The sequence below is a fragment of the Eupeodes corollae genome, chromosome 1, assembly GCF_945859685.1.
Source record: "Eupeodes corollae chromosome 1, idEupCoro1.1, whole genome shotgun sequence".
In the NCBI taxonomy this organism is placed as follows: domain Eukaryota; kingdom Metazoa; phylum Arthropoda; class Insecta; order Diptera; family Syrphidae; genus Eupeodes; species Eupeodes corollae.
The window spans coordinates 214,604,724-214,624,140 of record NC_079147.1 but is presented as its reverse complement, the minus strand read 5'-3'; the positions used below and the strand labels follow the sequence as shown (position 1 = coordinate 214,624,140).

The following is a 19,417-nucleotide window of genomic DNA, read 5'->3' as shown; positions in this document are numbered from 1 at the left end:
AAAATGAAAATCCCACTGCCAATTACGTGTCGTCTTGTCGTTTTTTTATTGAATTATTTTTTTATGCTTGAATAACTGTTGTCAAGTTCATCAAAAGTGCATTTTAATTAATTCTGACTCAATTACTATTTTGAAGATTTTAAATTTGTATCAATGCTCGTCGTTTTGTATGTGCTTATACAATATACATACATGAGTACAATAAATACACAAGGGGCTTTAGTGGTCGTATAAAAAAATGAGTGAATATAAAAATATATTAAGATCGTAACTTAAATTAAGAGAATTACTTTAAAATGCAAAAAACAATAGACTAAAAAACTCACCTGCATGGTATAAATCGATCAAGTGATGTTGATGTGCTTGCTGCATCGAACGAATTAAACAAATTTCGGGCAACAGGACTGCAGTGTTTCAAAATCCGTTTTTCATAATCTGGACTGAACATGTTTTTAGCTAAAAACACAATTCAGATAATTTCAAATAATTGATTTCGTTGTGTTAATACCTTTTTTGAAGATATCAGTTCAGTATTTATTTAAGTTCATAAACAAATAGAAGTGTGAATGATTTAAATATTTTAGCAAAATAAATTTGTATGATAATAATTAAGTTGAGATGCAGAAGTATTTAATAAAATGTGTTTGATTTCATAGGACGTTCCGGCAGTTAGATTTGTATTTTAAAAATCATACAAATATAAATATGCGTTTGTGCATTAAACCATATATTTGTGATTCTGAAAATAAAAACAATGTTTGAATTAGAAATATAATAAATATTATTTGATTTTGTTTACAATTATCATATTTTCAAGAAAAAAAGATCAAGTGTTAAGAGATCAAATTGAAATTATCAAAATCCCCCTTTTCTTAAGTTATATGTTTTTAAAGTTAATCTTTAGTTATCTAATCCTGTATTGAATAAATGAAAATTTACCAATTTCACTTTATACATAAATTGTAAATGTTTAACAAAAAATTAATTTTTCCTTCTTTTATTTAAATCTACAGTGTCACACTTATTTATTCACACACAATGATTTCTAAACTTAAAGTCGTTTTTTAAACATTTAGAAATATGTTATAGTGTTCAATTCTTTTTCAGTGGTGTTTAATTTATAAACTAATGCAGTTAATTTATTGAATAAATAAGTTGTATCAAACTTGTTGGTGACTTAGCATCCATTATTTTGTCACTCTTTCTTAAACGCCTCTTTAATTTCACAGTTTTTCATGGGATTTTTTCTAATTCTTTCTACAAATTGTAGATTGGAAGCTTGTGTGAATTGTTATATTAACCTTATACATACATCGTGAGCCGTGTTTTTGAAAGTAATTGTTGTACAGCAATTTAAACTATAGTGAAAGATTTTACTGTTGTGACGCTTTTCTCTTTCTTTTAAAACATAGGCATTTTGTCATGCAATTTCCCTATAGTCACGGGATGAACGTTCCAAAAAATCTTCTACTTTTTCAGCAGATAATTGTGTTAATGTTTTCATGATCTGATTTGAATTTTCGGAATTTTGTTTTTGTTTCACGTGCATCAAAGATCCGAAGAAGAACTGAATGCTTTTGACTTTAAAAATAAGACACACTCTTAAATCTTATGACGATGGTCCAGATTGTTTTTTGGCTTTTATCCACTATTTTCTCAATCCCTGCATATTATTTCTCATGGTACTTTTTTAAGTACTAGGAATAAATGTAGTGGTAACATTGAAAAAAAGGAAGTTTCCACCTTCGCCTTTTTACCACATAAAAAAAAAATTGTGATTTTCAAAAATCTGTTTTTAATATATATAATTATATATATATAGTAAATATTTTATCTCGAATCAAAGAAAAAAAGGTGCTATACGGGGACTTTTTGGAGTATGTGTATATTAAGAATTGCTTTTGGATTCGATTCGTTTTAAGGGGTCTATTTATGTATGAATCCAACGTCAAATCAGTGCTGTTTTATGCTTCTGAAACATGAAAATCCGGTGGCCGAAAACCATATCTAACGTTAAGGTGTGGAATAGGACCGGACAGAAAAAATTGGATGTAGACATCATGCAACGGAAATGACGTTGGATAGGCCATACACTGAGGAAACCTGAGGACAATATAGCAAACAATCCGTCCAATGGAATCCCCAGGGTAATAGACGCGTTGGAAGACCAAAGACAACTTGGAGATTATAAGTTTTGAAGGAGGCTAGGTCTCAAGGTATTCAATCGTGGCCACAGCTGAGCTCAGTTGCGGTGAATCGGGATAGGTGGAAGGATCTTGTTGCTGCGAACAAAAAAAAATGTTTGACGTGCCAATAATTAAGTCCGCACTGTATGCATATTTTTAAAGATTGTAACTAAACTAACATTTCAAGGAAAACTATTGCCAATTTCTGTACTGTGTTTTAATATTTAAAGGGTAATCATGATCTTAGTTTTTGTAAATATGGTTTCATGAAAAAATATACCCCCGTCCTTACATAAAAATGTAGAAAAGTCTGAACCTTCTATTTTAAAATTAAACTGAGAACTGTCCTTCTTTGTATCGAATATCTTCTGAACTCTAAATTCATGTTTAAAACAATTTACTATACTAATAGTACTCCAATTAATTCTCATCAATTTAGTCACCATTTATGGATAGTACTTTTACTTTAAGGAATTATTTATAGAAAGCGTGGTGTACTTACAGTTGCGGTCAAAAAAAGTGTACTCAGAATGTAAAAATCAACATGTTTGTGGGATAAATGTTTTGTCGACAAATAAAAGCAATATTTGATTGAATGTTGGAAGATGTCCTTAGGCATACGTAGGACATGAAGTATACCAGGAAACTAGCCAAGGAATGTTTCTGGATTTTGATTTTGTTGAATAGTCTGCACAATTGCCAGACTAAACCCCGATTAAATATGCTTGGAATGACGTAAATATTAAATACAGGCAGAAGTGTCTCTGTACATGTCAAATAGCGATAAAGAACTCTAGTCTATCTCTAAAAACTCCTAAGAATCGATTGTTGTTTTCCTAATGTATACTCTTTGCCTTGTATGCTCTATGCATACAAGGGTTGGTTGGAGTGGCTGTCCAGATGTCATTGACGCACGTAGACCTCAAGGGTCCATTGTGATACCACTAATGAGGTTACTCATGGGACAGTAATGAATTTAAACAAACCATTTTGTACTTTTAATAAAGTTAGAGAGACGTTTTGGGTCAATCGTTGCCAGTTCACTGGTGTTATCGAAGAAGGGATTACCGAGAAAGTTATTCCTTCTAATGGAAAGTGCTGGACATGTACATAGAAGGTGTTGGACTGTTTCCTCTTCCTCCTCGTCCATGCAGCTTCTACAGAAGTCATTTGTGTAGACCCCTAGCCTCACATCATGTCTTCCTATGAGGCAGTGTCCCGTTATTACTCCAATTGTAGAGCTTATACTTTGTCTGCTCAGGGATATCAAGCCTTTTGACCGTTTTAAGTCAATACTTGGCCATATTTGCTTGGTTGCTAGGCAGGTGGTACTTTGTGACCATCTAGCATTTGTAGTTTCTAGAGAATATTGCTTGAGAAGATATTTGCATGTAGCAAATGGTGTTCCTATGTTATGTTTTTGTCTAACATGAGGCAGAAGTGTTCCGTTTTTGGCGAGCTCATCGGCTTTACAATTTCCCGGAATGTCTCTGTAGCCCGGCACCTAAATGAGGTGAATGTTAAACTGTTCCGTCATCTCATTCAGAGATGATCGACAATCGTGGACTGTTGTGTGCGGCTTGGCTGTCTGAGAAGATTCGTATATCCTTACAAGATATAACGTTTTCTTTGAGCCAGGATAGTGCTTCTTTAATCGCCATTGCTTCTGCCTGGAATGCACTACATTGATTGGGAAGTCTATAGGATAGACTGAGATTCAGTTGTTCTGAAAAGATACCACTTCCAACTCCGTGATCGGTCTTTGAACCGTCTCTCTTCTGGATGGACACATGGAAGCTTTTACCGAATACCATTTTTGGGGTGGTATAGTCTAAGCGATCTGGGATAGATCTGAAACTGTCTAGAATAGTAATATGTCCAGTATTGTTACTGTTCCATTGAAAGGTGGCTCTAAGCCTTGCACATGAGTTGGCAGCCACCTTTTTGGAGAAGATGTCAAGTGGTGTTAGGTTTAAAAGCACTTCCAGTGCTGCGGTTGATGTTGAGCGAAGTGCTCCTCTGATGCACATACCTGATGACCGCTGGACTTTGATGAGCTTATTTAGATTTACCATCTTTTCCAACCATACGACAGCTCTATAAATGAGTATCGGTCTGATTACCGAAGTGTATAGCCAGTGGGTTATTTTTAAGGAGAAGCCCCATTTTGATCCTATGGCCTTTTTACAAGTAAAAAGCACTACAGTAGCCTTTTTTACTCTTTCATCAATATTTGCCTTCCAATTTAGTTTTTTGTCTAAAATGAGGCCCAAATATATAGCTTGGTCGGAAAAGCTTAATGGGATTCCTCTAATCTTGGGTGGGCTAATCTGAGGAATTTATTATTTATTAATTCTGTTTTGTGTCGTCCAATCCGCATTGCTTAGCCCATTTAGTTAGCCTGTTTAGGGCATTTTGTAGGAGTTCCGAGAGAACTTGGGGATGCTTCCCAGATACGGATATCGCATTATCGTCAGCATAGGCAATCACTTTGAAACCCTCTGCTTCCAATGCTGTAAGTAGGTCGTTTACTACCATGTTCCATAAAGAGGCGAAAGGACTCCACCTTGGGGAGTGCCTCGATTCACCGATCTGGTGGTAGTAAAACTTCTCATGTTAGAAATTATTGTCCTGCTTTTGAGCATGAGACTTATAAGATCTATGAGTGATGCTCTACGCAAAATCGTGTTAAAAAAAAAAAAAACAAAATAAAGAATATAATACAAAATATTTATTCGATCCACAAATTAATTTTTTTAGATGTGATACGTTCAGGGATGCCATTTTACTAATTTAGCAGTAGATATACTGTGTTTTGGCATAAATAAACTAACAACTAACAAAGGTAGTTGCTTGTAAGCTTATCTATTTAAAATTTTAAATACTCAACCACGTTCAATCATTCTTAATACATTCACTCAATAATTGAAAATTATGAAAGTTCAACCACGTACTCTCTTTCTCAATACATTAACTTGGTTGTACCCAGAAATCCTCAAACATTTTATAAGCCTTGATATAATAAGCGCAGAAGTTGTTTTGAAGATTCTGGCCTATATATGCCACTTTTCGATATATACTCTGGCATTCGGTTTTAGCAGCATATTATTCATAATTAAAATAATTTCGTTGAAGACAATTAAGCCGATCTAAAGATTAATTTATTATGGTTCTAAATGAAACTACGCTCAACCATATTAATAATCTGCTTAAGTATTTAGATGTAAGCCAGATAGTAATTGGTAGTTTGATGTCACTATTACCAATTTTGGGAGAATTTCCACATTCATCTAAAAATGTGGAAATACTCAATATGCAATGCAGGGTCTTGTTAGGCAATAATTATTTTGCTAAGAAATACCATGACCCTTTAGACATAACAAATTTTTGATCAAAAGCCGGAACATTTAAAAATTGGTTAGGTGAATTTGCACTGGTAGAGCTGCCAGAATTTACGCTTTTGTTATGCTCGCTAACGCATAGCAGCGCAGCTGCTGAAAGCAAATTTTCGCTTGTCAACTTAATTGAAATTGATACTAGAAATAGCCCCAAAACTAATACTCTTCAAAATATTATATTAGTTAAAGAGCTTATAGATCAGAAAGAGTATTGGTGGTATCCCTAAAACTCACCAGGTTTAATTGAATTTTATAGCAAATTTAAATTAACAAATGGTGAATTTATAATGAAGTAAGGCAGTTAATTACATATTTTGTTTATTTTTTTACTGTTGAATTAATTTTGTAAGTTCTATTGTTTTTGTTCAAAAATAAAATGTATATAATTATGATTTGAATTTTATTTTGCTCATTCTAAAATCTACTGCGGTATACTGCAATCTACTGCGCTTTTATATTTACTGCGCTAAATTATTTCTATTTATATATTATTATTTCTTTAATATTATTTTTAGGGAGGCAGCGCTGGATACGTTACTTTACATAATGGGTAAATCAGGCATACACTGCGTATGCCAAAAAAGATTGCAATTAGAGGAATAATCTATTGTAATAGTGTGTCGTTATTAAAATGACAGTATGGTTGCTCTCGATTAACTGAATAAATGTAAATTAACTTTTATACTAATGGACAATAAAAGCAAATAACGTCATTATTGGCGAATAATTAGATTTACATTATGGAAATCAAGCTTTTTTAAAATTAATTTATTGAAATTAAATGTATGTAAATTATTATGCGTCTAGAAATCAAATTTGTTTATTCAGCTATTTATAAGAATTTGCAAAGTTGTTGGTCGCTTATTTTAACCAACTCTACATACAAATTACTCCTACGTTGCTAAACTGGTGGTTTCTTATAAATTTGTATGGGTTCATATATTTTTGTCCTTTCAAGTCTTGAACATCATAAGAATTTTTTTTTTGTATAATTATTTAAAGGATTAAAATCAAAATCGTATAACAGGAGGTACTTAATTGTTTCCGAAGTACCTAACAGGTTCTTTCGGTTCATAATGTTGATGCCATTCTTCAGTGCTATTTTTTTTTTACCCCGACTGTAAGCAGTAATAGCCATAGAATTGTTGATTTGGCACGCGTGATGGTTCTTTTTTAATAAAATATGTTTCAAAAGAATTCTTAATTTATTAAACAGCGCCAGTGTCTAAAATACATGCATGGATCTTCCTATATATATATTTGCCCTATTTTCTATAGCGATGTGTCATGATTTAAATGAAACTATTTTATTTTGCATTTTTATCACTCTTTCTTTATCGTACATTATGTCTTATCAAGAAATGAAAGAAAAAATGTTTTTTTCAATTTAAATTACTTCCTACTAATTGTTTTTAATTTTTGTTTTGCATTTATAGTTTTATGCTTTCTACTTTCTACCTGTTGAAAGAAAAATAAACAAAAAAAAAAGAAAATCATAAATATATCACACAACCTTTTAGATAGGGGCGTATTACAATAGTCTAAATGAGTTTTAAAGTATGTTGTTTGTAAAGTACCCATTTTTTATTTAGAAATACCTACGTCCTACATGAATAAAGAATGACCAATTTACATCTACGTATTTTAAATATGCCAAGTCAGGAGAATGAATATTGTAAAAATTATCTTTGATCAACTTTCCAGAAATTAATAGTGATAAATTTGATTCAATTTGTTGAAGTTTGAGTTTAAAATTCGTCTGTCCAAGTTTGTCTTAACAAAAGTTAAGGTTAAAAGTTATTGAGCTTTTTCTTACTTAGAATAGACAAGTTTTGTAAGAGGACATAAATCTATTGTTTTCATCTTCCTATTTACCCACTGTTTGTTCATATTTCTGAGTCGTTGGTTAAAAAGACATTTATTTCTTTATTTTTTACTAAAAATCTTGACTCGATGTTATCAAAAAGTTAAGTAAAAGTGGACAAATGAAATATTTGGTGGACGATAGTAAGAAACTGGATGGTCATCAAGTATGGGTCGTACTGGATTTTCCTTTTTTTCGGGGAAGTCCTAAAATCTTACAAAATGTCAATCTAATGGTGGACAAAATATTACATGACATTACACACTACTCAGCACATAAATGTACAGCACCTTGAGCGACTAGACTATGTAAGGTGATAACAACACAAGGCATTAATACAAGACAGAAGAACAGAAGAGAAAGAACAACAGACAGAAAGAACACATGACAACAGAACGCGGTAGTTTTCGAGACAGTCCCTCATCTGTCTACTAACCACGCTCACTGATGCTTGATTTATCAGTGACTAGGCCGTTGCCTTGGTGAACAAAATATTTTTGTTGGTTTTACAAACTTGGACTAAGATGTGAAATCTAATGTATACTAATCCACACATTTTCTAAAGATACAAATATTCTCTTCCAACTTCAAGAACATCCGGAAGCGCTCTAGTTAGAGTAACTATACATTGTATTTTCGAGAGTCAGAGAATGTTGAATCGAAAAAGAAAATGTAAGTTTGTAAATTTTGAACAATATTTACCTTCTGACAATTTAGAACAACAAAATAATGAACCCTAGTAAGTGAGAGTATTTTTTGTGAATGAAAAAATGAAGCCACAATTCTGCTGACCACGGGTTATTCCTTTCCAGGTTAGCTTAAACATGTGTTGAAAAACGTGTGTCTACAATGAGGCTTAGTCAGCTAAGCAAGTAGCAATGGCAGTCACAATGTTTTTGGCTTCTTCCAGCACTAATTATGCTGGAATGCAATTTTTAATACAATAACTCTTTGAAAAGCAAAAAAACTTTAGTCCATTGAAAATATAAATCAGGGCTTTGGTTTTCATTACAGAAATCTTGGTAAGATAGTCAGAGAATGCGTTTTCAAAGTATCATTACTTGGCCTTCAGAAAAAATCACTAGAATTGGACTTTTAATAGAGATCCTGGGGATTAAATTGTTTTTACCTGTGTTGACTTCTGCAAATAAATAGAAAAACTGTTAACTCTTTCCGTTAATGAGTAGGCCAATCCTTCCTGAATATGTTCTTCTGATCAGAGGTTAATGTTCAAGCTCAAAAATTCATTTCGGCATGGCCAGTTAAATAATCGACTTAATAGAATTGCGTTTTAGTTTTGGTTTGAGTCTGAATTAAGCGTTGTGATTTCTAAATACCATCAATTCATCATTTAAAAGACATTTGAAGACTCAGACAAAATATCAGAGTTACTATTTTTTGATGTATGTAATTTTTCAGTTTGCCGAAATACTTTTAAACCCAAAAGTTGTTAATAAACTAAATGAAAGGCGTTGTTTTAAGGCAATATTTTACACAGCGCGTTATTTCAATAAAGGATAATTTGAAATGAAAATGCCGAACCTCTTATTTGAACGCCTTTTTCATTTTATCAATATAGCGTTTAAGACAAGTACCTAACAAGCCTAAGAGATCTGAAGGCCAACCACCAATCTCGAATTGAAACGAGAAGGTGACTACACTTAGCTGAAATGAGTTTGTTGGACTTGGAAATGTTTGTCGAACTAGAGGATCTAAAACGAAGTATAATTTTTATTATAAGCTTATTTTGTACTAGTACTTACATTTTGTTTAAGTTATATTACATCAACGTTATGAAGTAACAAAGTGTTGTTACAAATTTTATCAAACGCTTTATACAAACAAAATGCGTTAATATTTTTGACAAATTTTTCTCATGCTCCCAAACAAGAAAGCAAACTAACATAAAAATGCTACCCATTTTATTCAATTTTAATCTCTTGAAGCCACAAAATTGAGTAAAGATTAACAAATGGTCAACATGATGAATATTCAACGACCACAGCCCACTAACCAACCCAACCTACATGCCGTTCGATTATGTTCATTACGAAAATAAAAACCACATCACCACCATCGGGAAAGATAATAACTTTTGTTATTTTATACTCATACGACCTATTGCAATTCTAGACCCGCCCCTCTATTTCTTACAGCTCCCTCAATAAAATTAAATAAAATTTAAAGAACTGAAAATAAAACTTCATTCAAAAAACAACAAAACGGCAAGATAAAGAGTTTTTTGTTTGTTTTACGAAATTCCCAATTCCATACGTGAGAGCTTACATTTTGAACTGTAGCGAAAGGTCAATAAAATAGGAACATCAATTAGGTTTAAAGTTGGATGCTTAATTATTGTGATGTCTGGGTAAAGACATTGTCTGCGCGAGTCCAAAATAATAAGCTGTTTTTAAAACTAATAAACATCGAAACATAATGCCTACTTCTAGTGCTTATTTTGTGTGTCTCCAGCAGCGACACCATTTCTGGAAATCTAAAAACTAAGACGAGTCGAACTACTGGGAAAATCAATGCACTTTCATTTGTATGTTCATGTTCACCGTATCGCACCACACTTTTAAAGGCTTTGGTTTTAGTTTTTCATTGAAACAAAGTCTCTATGCTGTAGGTAATTAGATGTCAATTATGTACTTGAGTTTCTCTATTAATAACCTAGATAATAATCGTAAACAAACTTGCATCTATTAAATAGATATGTGTACATAAATATATATTTAAAAAGTTACTCACTCAAACTGGCTGCGATTTATTTTAAGGTGCAAAATTTTTGTTTTGGCCTCCTGCTAAGCTTACTTCTAATTTTTCACAGAATTATTTTCACAAAACTTCAAATATTCTGTATACGGTACAGTGATGTACCTCTAACAGAGTTAAGGGTTAATTTTATTTTTTGGAATGGATTTTTCACACTAAACAAACAAATTAATGTATAAATGCTTTTTGACAAAATAAACCTTACAAACGACGACGACTACAACCGACCGAGGTGAAAAATAGATGCGATAAGTTTTGGACAAAATTTATGTACGCTGTTCTTTTTTTATTTAATTTGATGACTTTTTCTGATTCACAAATATGTTGTTTGATAATTTTACTTGGGAAAAAGGAAAATCGAGAAAAGATTTTGTTGTATTCTTGATAAAACAGCAGGGGCAAGTAATAAAGCAAAAGCAGTCACTGCGCGTGGTTTATAGTTTATTACACAAACGATACGAACTCGAGTCGATCCACACAAAAAGTCGTCAGTCGTCAAATAAATTCAAAAAATGGGACTGTCAAATAGAAGTGTGGTGAAAACAAAGAGGCGTTTGGGTGTGTTCGTAGTTTGTGATTGAGACGCCATATTTATTTTAGTTTGTAAAATTTGAAATGTAGATGGCCAATCGTTTGTATGTATTAAGGTGGTGATTTCATTTATGGTAAAACATTTACTTCATGTTTTAAACTACTGAACTGTGATTTTATAATAACTAAAGGATTTTATTCAATAAATAAAGTGTCACTTGACAATATTTAGTCAACTAAATAAAACAAAAAACAAACAAGTAAAACCAAAAAGAAAGAGAAGGTCGAACTGTGCAATTTAATAATTTTAATTGATTGATTGACAAAGAATCGGTTGGATGCTTGCATATCATTTCCATCGTCCTAAAACTCCAACAGTCTTATTTAAAAACGCTGTACATAGTTAACATAAAGTTATGTATACTATGTAATCTCTATAATGCCTCTAAACGCAAAAATGCTATTTCCAAAATTTATGCAAGGTTGCATAGTCCCATAATAAGCTAAAAGCGTTTTGAGGTTCAATAGAGCATACATAAGGAAATTATTGTTGTTATTTTCTAAATTAAATTTTTAAATTTTGATTTCTCTTCATTATCGAAATTAAAAAGAAAACGATAATGCCTTTCCAGTTTAGCTCGTTTAAAAATGATTTTAATAATTTAAATCGCGTTTTACCTACTCCGAGAAGGCCGAAAGTTTACAAAAAGAGGTTTAACCCAAAGAGCCTAAGAAACGAAGAATTTAAACAAAAATATAGATTTTCGAAAGAGAAATAATAAGAATTATCCGTTCGGTCTTCAGCAGCGACAATAGAGGAGGCCACATCCCCATAGATATCCAAGTAATGGCTGCAATAAGATATTGGGGAAGGAACGAGGTAATTTTGTACTAAATAATCACTCTAATTCGAAATTTGTACCTTTTATGATTTGTTTACAGATTCAAGAGGGCGATGGAGTAGACATCCACGGATTTAGCCAACCTACGCTTTGCCAAATTTGTAAGCAAATGGCAAGAGCATCAACTACCCAGAGACCTTTGTTCATTAAAAAAAACTTGTTTCTTCTTTTTCGGACCAGCTAAGAACTATGAACAAGTTCTCTCAAATCCGGGAGTTTCCAAAGGTGGTTGGGACCATTGACTGTACCACATAAGGATCCCAAAAGTAGGTGGCCCGTCAGAGCAGAACTATATAAACAGAAAAGGGTACTACTCTCTGAATACCCAAATAGTATGCGATGCAACCCTAAAAATTATTGACATTGTTTGCCGCTGGAGAGGCAGCACTCATGACTCCCGAATTTTTAGGGAAAGCAGAATTAAACAAAGATTTGATGATCTGATTGGCCAGCTGCCAAAAATTACCTTCCAATTAAGGCAACTTTATTGGAAACTTGACTGGAAAGTTAGTCAAAAAAAATCTCCCTAACTATCAAGTCCAGTCAACTTATGTCACGATGACAATCGATCATGTTTTTATAATTAACTAAAGGTTGAACTTTATTCCTCTACGATTTATTAATATTTTGTGTAAAAGGGTTTTTCATCAAATTGGAAAAGAAATAAGTAATATTTCTTTGCAATACGAAATGCAAATTGGGATTGATTTGTACTTTGCCTGAGTAGTATTTTGTAGACAATACTATTTTTGTACGGTAAACTAAAGGTCGAAGTTAGGGAATATAAGTTCTGAGTTTGAAGTTTATGACACTTGAAAAACTAACTAGTTGACTTGGTCAAAATGTACGTTCAAGGAATGCAGTTGACTGCAAATGAAGTCCCTTATGTTGTCTGAACCTGCCCATTTCTTTTACACACTGAAATGTCAAAATGACATTTAAATGAAAAAAAGGTTTAAAACCGCTTTCTAAGACTATATACCAATACTCGTGTATTTTTCTTAGGTGGAATAACTTTATGTCTCAAATAATAAAAGTTCATAAATAAGTCTGACTTAAAATTGTCTTTCAAATGAAAATGTTAACAGAATGTGTTGCGAGGATAAGGTATATTCAAATTCCACTCTTTACAAAATTGTTAAATGGCAGTTAATAAATTTTAAGTACATTTTGTTGAAACCAACAAACTGATAAGCTTTCATTTTGTATGGCAAGCCGAGAAGATTTTAAGTAGAATTAGGGTAATATAGAGTTAATATATTTAAAAGACCATTCCTGACAACATTACTCGCACACAGGAATGGTTGAGAGTTGTAAGTCACTAGGCCTTGGTTCTCAACGGACTGTCGCGCCACCCAATTTATTTTTATTTTTATATTTAAAAGAAGAGAAGCATTATGTGGAAAAATGGTATAACATAGTTTCACTTAAATAAATACAATCAGGTGGCGCAACAGTCCGTTGAGAATTAGGGCCTAGTGGCTTACAACTCCTAACCATTCCTGTGCGCGGGATTTGTTATCAGGGATGGAGGGGACCAACAGTTTTAAGCCGAATCCGAATGGCTAATTTGAGAAAGCACTTTTCATGACAAGAATGACTCTTAAAGGATTTGTCAATTCCTCGCAAGAGGCAGTAGCCGTGAAAAAAACCTTAGATGGTATATGCAGGGATCGAACTCAAGACCTCTGGCATGATATTCCAACGCACTTACCATCATTCCATGGGTACTACAACACAGTTTCACTTACAAGTCTAATAAGCTGATTCCATAATTAAGTCTCTAGGTTTCATTTATTTATTTTTTTATGAATTCAAAAGAGCTTGAAAAACCATGCTTTAAAAATGTCCTACAAGTTAAGAGACACCATTGTTGTTGATCATGTTTTTTTCATTCATCTGAAAGCTCAACTTTATAACTTATTTTCTGCACTATTCTATTAAGTGTTTTGTGTAAAAGGGTTCCTAGGAAAATAAATAAGTTATATTTCTTTATAGTACAAGATGTTAGATGTAGACAATAATGTTTTTGTAGTTTTCGTATGTTGAATTGAAGTTAAAGGTTAATGAAGTGAACATCTGTGTTTGAAATTTATGACACTTAAAAAACTAACAAGTTGCCTTGGTCAAAATATGCGTTGAAATATGTGTTCTTAACCTGCCAACTGTCTCTGAATTTGAAAATGTCATTTAAATCTTTTTTTGGTAACTGGCCATTCAGAAGCCTTAAAATTGAATGCTTTAGTTTTTTTGTTGCACTATCTTCACAATGGAGTCACTTTAAAATGTTCAAAAGAAGGTCTTGAATGCCGAGTTTCAAAATATCAAATTTCTCCGATAAAACCGTAAGATCATCAACACCATATTATTAAAGGGATCATGACGCTAGTTTTTGTATCAATCTTTATTATGTACAAATATGTTTCGGCATAGAAAAAATCTCAATAGCTAATGATTCTAAATGCATGCGATTCCAGAAAAGTCGGTAAAATTCTATGTAAACTTTTTAAAATACCAAAAACTTTAAGGCAACAAGGTGTATGTTTGTTAATTAAAAATTACAATGTTTTTGCATTTTCAATTTGAATATTATATTTTTTCTGTCAACTCTGGCACTGCCTTAAATAGATCAGCTACCAATCCAATGTCAGATACCTGGAAGATTGGTGCTTCTGGATCTTTATTGATGGCAACAATTGTCTTTGAATCTTTCATACCAGCCAAATGTTGAATAGCTCCAGAGATTCCAACTGCGATGTATAGATCCTTAAAAGAAAAGTAAGTTTATTTTTCTAGTATGATCCCACAATTAATATATGTAGTGAACTCACTGGTGCAACGATTTTTCCAGTTTGCCCAATTTGTAAATCATTTGGTACAAAACCAGCATCGACAGCAGCACGAGAAGCACCGACAGCTGCTCCGAATTTATCAGCTAGATTGTATAGTAATTTAAAGTTATCCCCAGATTTTAGACCACGTCCTCCCGATACAATGACCTTAGCCCCAGCCAATTCGGGACGATCAGATTTGGTAAGTTCCTGTGAAACGAATTCGCACAAGGCACTTTTGTATTCACCAGCTGGTGCTTGTTCGATGGCAGCGCTTCCACCGGCACCAGCCGCTTCGAAGTTTGTTCCACGAACTGTAATCACTTTGATAGCATCTGTTGACTTTAGAGTTAAGACGGCGTTTCCTAATGTTAAATGGAATTTTAGTTTTGATAAATTGGATTTAAAAATGTAGTCTTTTTTGTTGCTTTTTTAAAGATCTATGAAAACCAAACGGCATACTACACGTTTTTCGGTTTGTATACAAAGTAACATAGGTATTTCTGGCGCTTGGCCAGCTGTATTACAATGTAACAAATTACATAACAGTACCCTTCATGTTTTGAGTGCCATTGTACTTAACTCCTCAAGACTTACCTGCATAAATTGTTCTAACGAAAGTGTCCTCAGATTTCACATCGATGATTTCCGAAATTGGAGAAACGTCTAATTTGGCTGCAACCCTTGGCAGAACATTCTTGCCGAAAGCTGTTGCTCCAGCCAGAATATGCGTAAATTTAAATTGATTCTGGGCAGCCAGAACCAAGGGAGTCAAAGATTCTGGAGTAAATCCTTTGAAAGCGTCACTTTCGGCAACAATAACTTTTCCAACACCTTGGATTTTCGAGACAGCTTCAGAGGCCTGTAGTGAAACAAGTGACAAACATATATAAAGACAATAGAACAAAAACTCAACACTTACTGGTCCGCATTTTGTTCCAGCAACTAGGACAGTCACATCGCCTCCAATTTTCTTGGCAGCAGTGATCGTATTCAATGTAACTGGGTTAAGTGTTTCATTGTTGTGTTCGGCAACGACAAGGGTGCTCTTGCAGCGGTGCAACTTTGGGGAATAATTAAGATTTCAATTGAATTTTCTATCTCTGATGAAATTGATTATAGTAATGCGAGTTACTTACGATGCTTGAACGAACAAAAGTCCTTGTGCTAGAGAACATGGTTTTGTGCAAATAAGCTACTGATTATTTTAGTGAACTGTTATTCAATAGTTTTGATAACGTGGATAGATTACAAAAATACAACTTATTTCACTGAATTTTTTTCTTTCCTTGAGATAGATTTTAGACTTAGAGCAGCAGCAAGTGTGCAGAGAAACCAGAAAGTCCAAAAGTCAACTTTTGACTTTTAATTTGATTGCTAGTAGGCGAGTTCCGATTTCTGAGACCACAAGACAATTATTTGCAATCACTGTCATGTTTGAAGAGAAGATAAAAACAGAACTGATTTTTCAATTAAAGAAGAAGTGTATTTTTTGGTACACTTTGAAAGAAAATATAATTTTTCGCAAAATGTTTTCATGAACGTCCAAAGTGAAAGTTGTGTAAATGTAAGAATAGTTATGTTTTGTTTGACTAATTGATATTGAATTTTATTGTGTTTCTATTTATTTTTTTTTTTACTTCATATTTTGTTGTAAAAGGTCAAATAAACGAGTTAAATGTATCTATTTTAGGTTAATGTCTCCCAGCTCTTGGGTTCGATCCCTGCCTATGCCATCTAAAGTCTTTTCACGGGTACTGTCTCTTGCGAGGAATTGACAAATTCTCGAAGAGTAACTCTTGTCATAAAAAAGTGCTTTCTCATATTAGCCGCTCAGATTCAGCATATAAACTGTAGGTCCCCTCCATTTCTGACAACATTACTTGCACACAGGAATGGTTGAGAGTTGTAAGTCACTAGGCCCTAGTTCTCAACGGACTGTTGCGCCATCCAATTTATTTATTTATATCAAAGCGCTCGGTTGGCGTTTCTTTTTTTAATCATCCAAATCCAAATCCAAAGTGCTAATTGTAGCTTTCATTGGTTTTCAGCCAATCATTGGACTTTTTTGTCAGGTGGTTTGTAGTGATTATTAAAAATTTCAGCTGATTGAAATCCACCGAAAAATTTTGTAATTTTGTGAAATTGGAACGGAAATAAGTGGAACGATTAGTTTCATTCTTCAACATGAAAGTATTAGCTGTTCAGGAAAATTAATTTGTGTCCGGAAAATAGAAAATCAATTTTTATCAAAAACTAAATGCGCCTTTAACCTTTTTTCTCAAAAAGAATTCTTTGTGTGATTTCTGATCGATCAGAATATTATTTTCATTTCTAATCAAAAGAAAATGCTGTGAAATATTCATTCAAAAAATGTTTCGGATTGATTTCTGGCCTCTAAAACTATTGACAGTTCAGTTCTCCAATGTGTTTCGTAAATAAACTGGAGAGCTCTAAACAAACTCTGCTCAGAGCCTATTGTTAAAAATATCACATACAAAAATTAAATAAAGACATCAATTACCGAAAACAAATCGTCCAGTGAGCTTTTCAACCGAAAACTGCACTAGATTAGGAAAACTCTACAATCTTTGTAACAAAGAATTCTAAATTCAATTTGAGTATGTATTTTTCTCCAATCCAGTTAGAAATCTTTTATTGTTTTTCAATTAGTTTATAGTTTATATTTTTACAAACACTAGCGTAGCATAGGAAATATTATTTGTTTTCGTTTTAGAGACCTCATTAGGATTTTCATTCATATTAACAGTGCCCAGTACACGTCAAATCTAAAGTATAGAAATTATTTGTAATTATATTTCGAACTCACTTAAGACTACTAAGCTTTAGAATTCGTTGATTAATTTGTTTGACAAGATCCTCTGATTATTTATTTTAGCTCGAAAACACTCAATCACAAATTCTGCAATGGTTTTCTAAAATAAATAAAGCGAACTTAGGTCTAATTTAACAAAGGAAGAAACACATAAATCTACAAATCATTGTTACTTTTATTTACTGTTAACAACTAATATATTAATTATGTCTCCTTCTGCGGTGTATTATTCCTTCTTCATCAAAATCGGTATCATCATCCCAGACATCCTGATCTGCATTACTATCATCTTTAAGATTGGTCCCAATATTTAAATGTAGTGGATTGTCGTCTTCTTTGCAGTTCTCCACAATCGTCCCGTCATCATTGATACACTTTTGGTCTTCTACTTTAAAGTCACTTTCAAGTCCCGATGGAAAAGGAATATCGTTTGAATCATCATAAATAAGATTGTTTTCATAATTAAGTGGCGCTGGTGGTGGTAGTGGGGCAAATATTGGTTGCGGTTGAAATGATTGCGGCTGATATGGATATGATACTATCGGTTGGTTCAGACCATAGCCACTATTAAACGTCTGTAGATACGGCAAGGAACTCGATGGGCGAATGTTAGATCGGCCAAAACACGGGAGACAAGTTTTTGGAACTTGACCTCTCACAATACTCAAATAAGGTATTTGAAAACATCGATAGCAAGTTGATCTCGTATCAAACTTTAGGCTACGATTCGGAACATAATTAGATCTGCAACTGATGAACGGCCATTTTGAAATATATTGGCATCCGGGATGTCTACGTATTGGAAGATACTCAATTGTCTGTGTACAATTGTCAGGATCTGCTTCACTACATGTCACCACCCGCTTTGAACGCATTACTCTAGAAATACAGTGGGACCCACATGTCTGCTCACGTCTTTGAATGCAAATAGGTCCATTTAAACTGCTTCGACATTTTTGGGGCTCAATTAAATGACAGCAAGGCCCCTTTTCCGTATAGCCTAGACCAAATTTGCCACCAGTTTTTGCAACCTTTTGATATATAGTTATGTTATTCTGGTTATGCGCTGTGATATTTCCAAGACTTGTGCGTATAATATTACGAATTTCATTTGTAATGCGTATGATATTTGTTTGGTTGACTTTAGATGTAGTTATCGGTAGTCGATAAAGTGTGTCATTAATGCCTTGCACCAAAATGTCTTGGTCGATTAAAATTGGGCATATTTGGCATTTGTCTTGACATTTCTTGTCTCTGAATCCACAGTTATTAATACATTTATCACGATCTTTTGTGCATTGTGTGTACTGTTCGAGTGTTGGGTTTTCATAATGCTGAGCCACGGTATTGATTATGATAGGGTCTGGAGAATCGTCGGCAATCGAGCTAAAGGCAAATGAGATTAGTATCACGATCACGATTGCAAGGATATGTTTTGTGGTACCCTGAAAGAAAATAATATTTTAAGTAAGTATTAGTATGCTTTTCCGAAGGTCAAATTAAATAATAATCTTTCGTTAAAAATTGGCATCTGTCAATAAACTTTTAGATCGATTTCTTTGTAACAAGGATAACTGTAGTTGATGAACCAACTCAAGCTTCGCTTTCTATAATTTTCTCCGTTTTTGTGTGCATTTCAGTCCCAAGTCATTTAAATTTATGAGCTTAACTTGATTTTAAACAAAAATGAATAGCTTTAGAAGAACTTCAAAATCTAGAATCGATTATTATGACATTACTTTGAAAAATGTTAGATCATTATTTTGAAAACAAAAATATTATTGAAGACAATTCAAAAAATGCACCTCGCGATAACTGTTATATATTTCAGTCTCTGACAAATTTTCACAAAGTACAAATATCTACATGCCATTTTGCATTTAAGTTAAGTTAAAATACCTTTATAGCCATTTTTGATATGACGTCAAAAATGAAATATAATTTTAAATCGAATTTCTGTTTTTTTTTTTTTGCGAGAACACCTTAACAGTTAGAAATACGAGCAGAGAATACTTCTTGATGAAAAGCCTTGATTATGTTTTATAGGATTGCACATTTCATAGATAATAAAACATTGTTAGCAAATGCAACAAT

General features: G+C 33.1%; 3 protein-coding genes across 3 annotated transcripts in view; all 3 read right to left on the bottom strand.

The window, feature by feature from the left end:
• LOC129940365 (fizzy-related protein homolog) overlaps positions 1–10,718 on the bottom strand; it is a 48,266-nt gene extending 37,548 nt beyond the window's left edge. The window contains exons 1-2 of the mRNA XM_056048678.1: positions 10,200–10,718; positions 327–739 (exon numbers count right to left, since the gene is read on the bottom strand). Coding sequence (XP_055904653.1) covers positions 327–448 — 122 coding nt within the window. The 5' untranslated portion in view covers positions 449–739; positions 10,200–10,718. The remainder of the gene's footprint in view (positions 1–326; positions 740–10,199) is intronic.
• Positions 10,719–14,041: 3,323 nt separating this feature from the next.
• On the bottom strand, positions 14,042–15,850 carry LOC129942053 (electron transfer flavoprotein subunit alpha, mitochondrial). The gene is made up of 5 exons (XM_056050849.1): positions 15,627–15,850; positions 15,410–15,550; positions 15,085–15,349; positions 14,488–14,852; positions 14,042–14,422 (listed from the first exon to the last, which is right to left on the bottom strand). Exons 1-5 carry the CDS (start codon positions 15,663–15,665, stop codon positions 14,246–14,248), a joined length of 987 nt encoding a protein of 328 aa, XP_055906824.1. The 5' UTR covers positions 15,666–15,850; the 3' UTR covers positions 14,042–14,245.
• Positions 15,851–17,480: 1,630 nt separating this feature from the next.
• Positions 17,481–19,346, bottom strand: LOC129940927 (uncharacterized). Its single transcript, XM_056049455.1, has 2 exons — positions 19,223–19,346; positions 17,481–18,768 (listed from the first exon to the last, which is right to left on the bottom strand). Exons 1-2 carry the CDS (start codon positions 19,232–19,234, stop codon positions 17,524–17,526), a joined length of 1,257 nt encoding a protein of 418 aa, XP_055905430.1. The 5' UTR covers positions 19,235–19,346; the 3' UTR covers positions 17,481–17,523.
• Positions 19,347–19,417: the final 71 nt, after the last annotated feature.

Excerpts from the sequence above, each read along its gene's own strand:
- LOC129942053 (XM_056050849.1), bottom strand. The coding sequence starts at position 15,665 with ATGTTCTCTAGCACAAGGACTTTTGTTCGTTCAAGCATC. Across the intron at positions 15,551-15,626 it reads CTTTTGTTCGTTCAAGCATC|TTGCACCGCTGCAAGAGCAC; the intron begins GTAAGTAACTCG and ends TATTCCCCAAAG. Across the intron at positions 15,350-15,409 it reads CTGGAACAAAATGCGGACCA|GCCTCTGAAGCTGTCTCGAA; the intron begins GTAAGTGTTGAG and ends GTTTCACTACAG.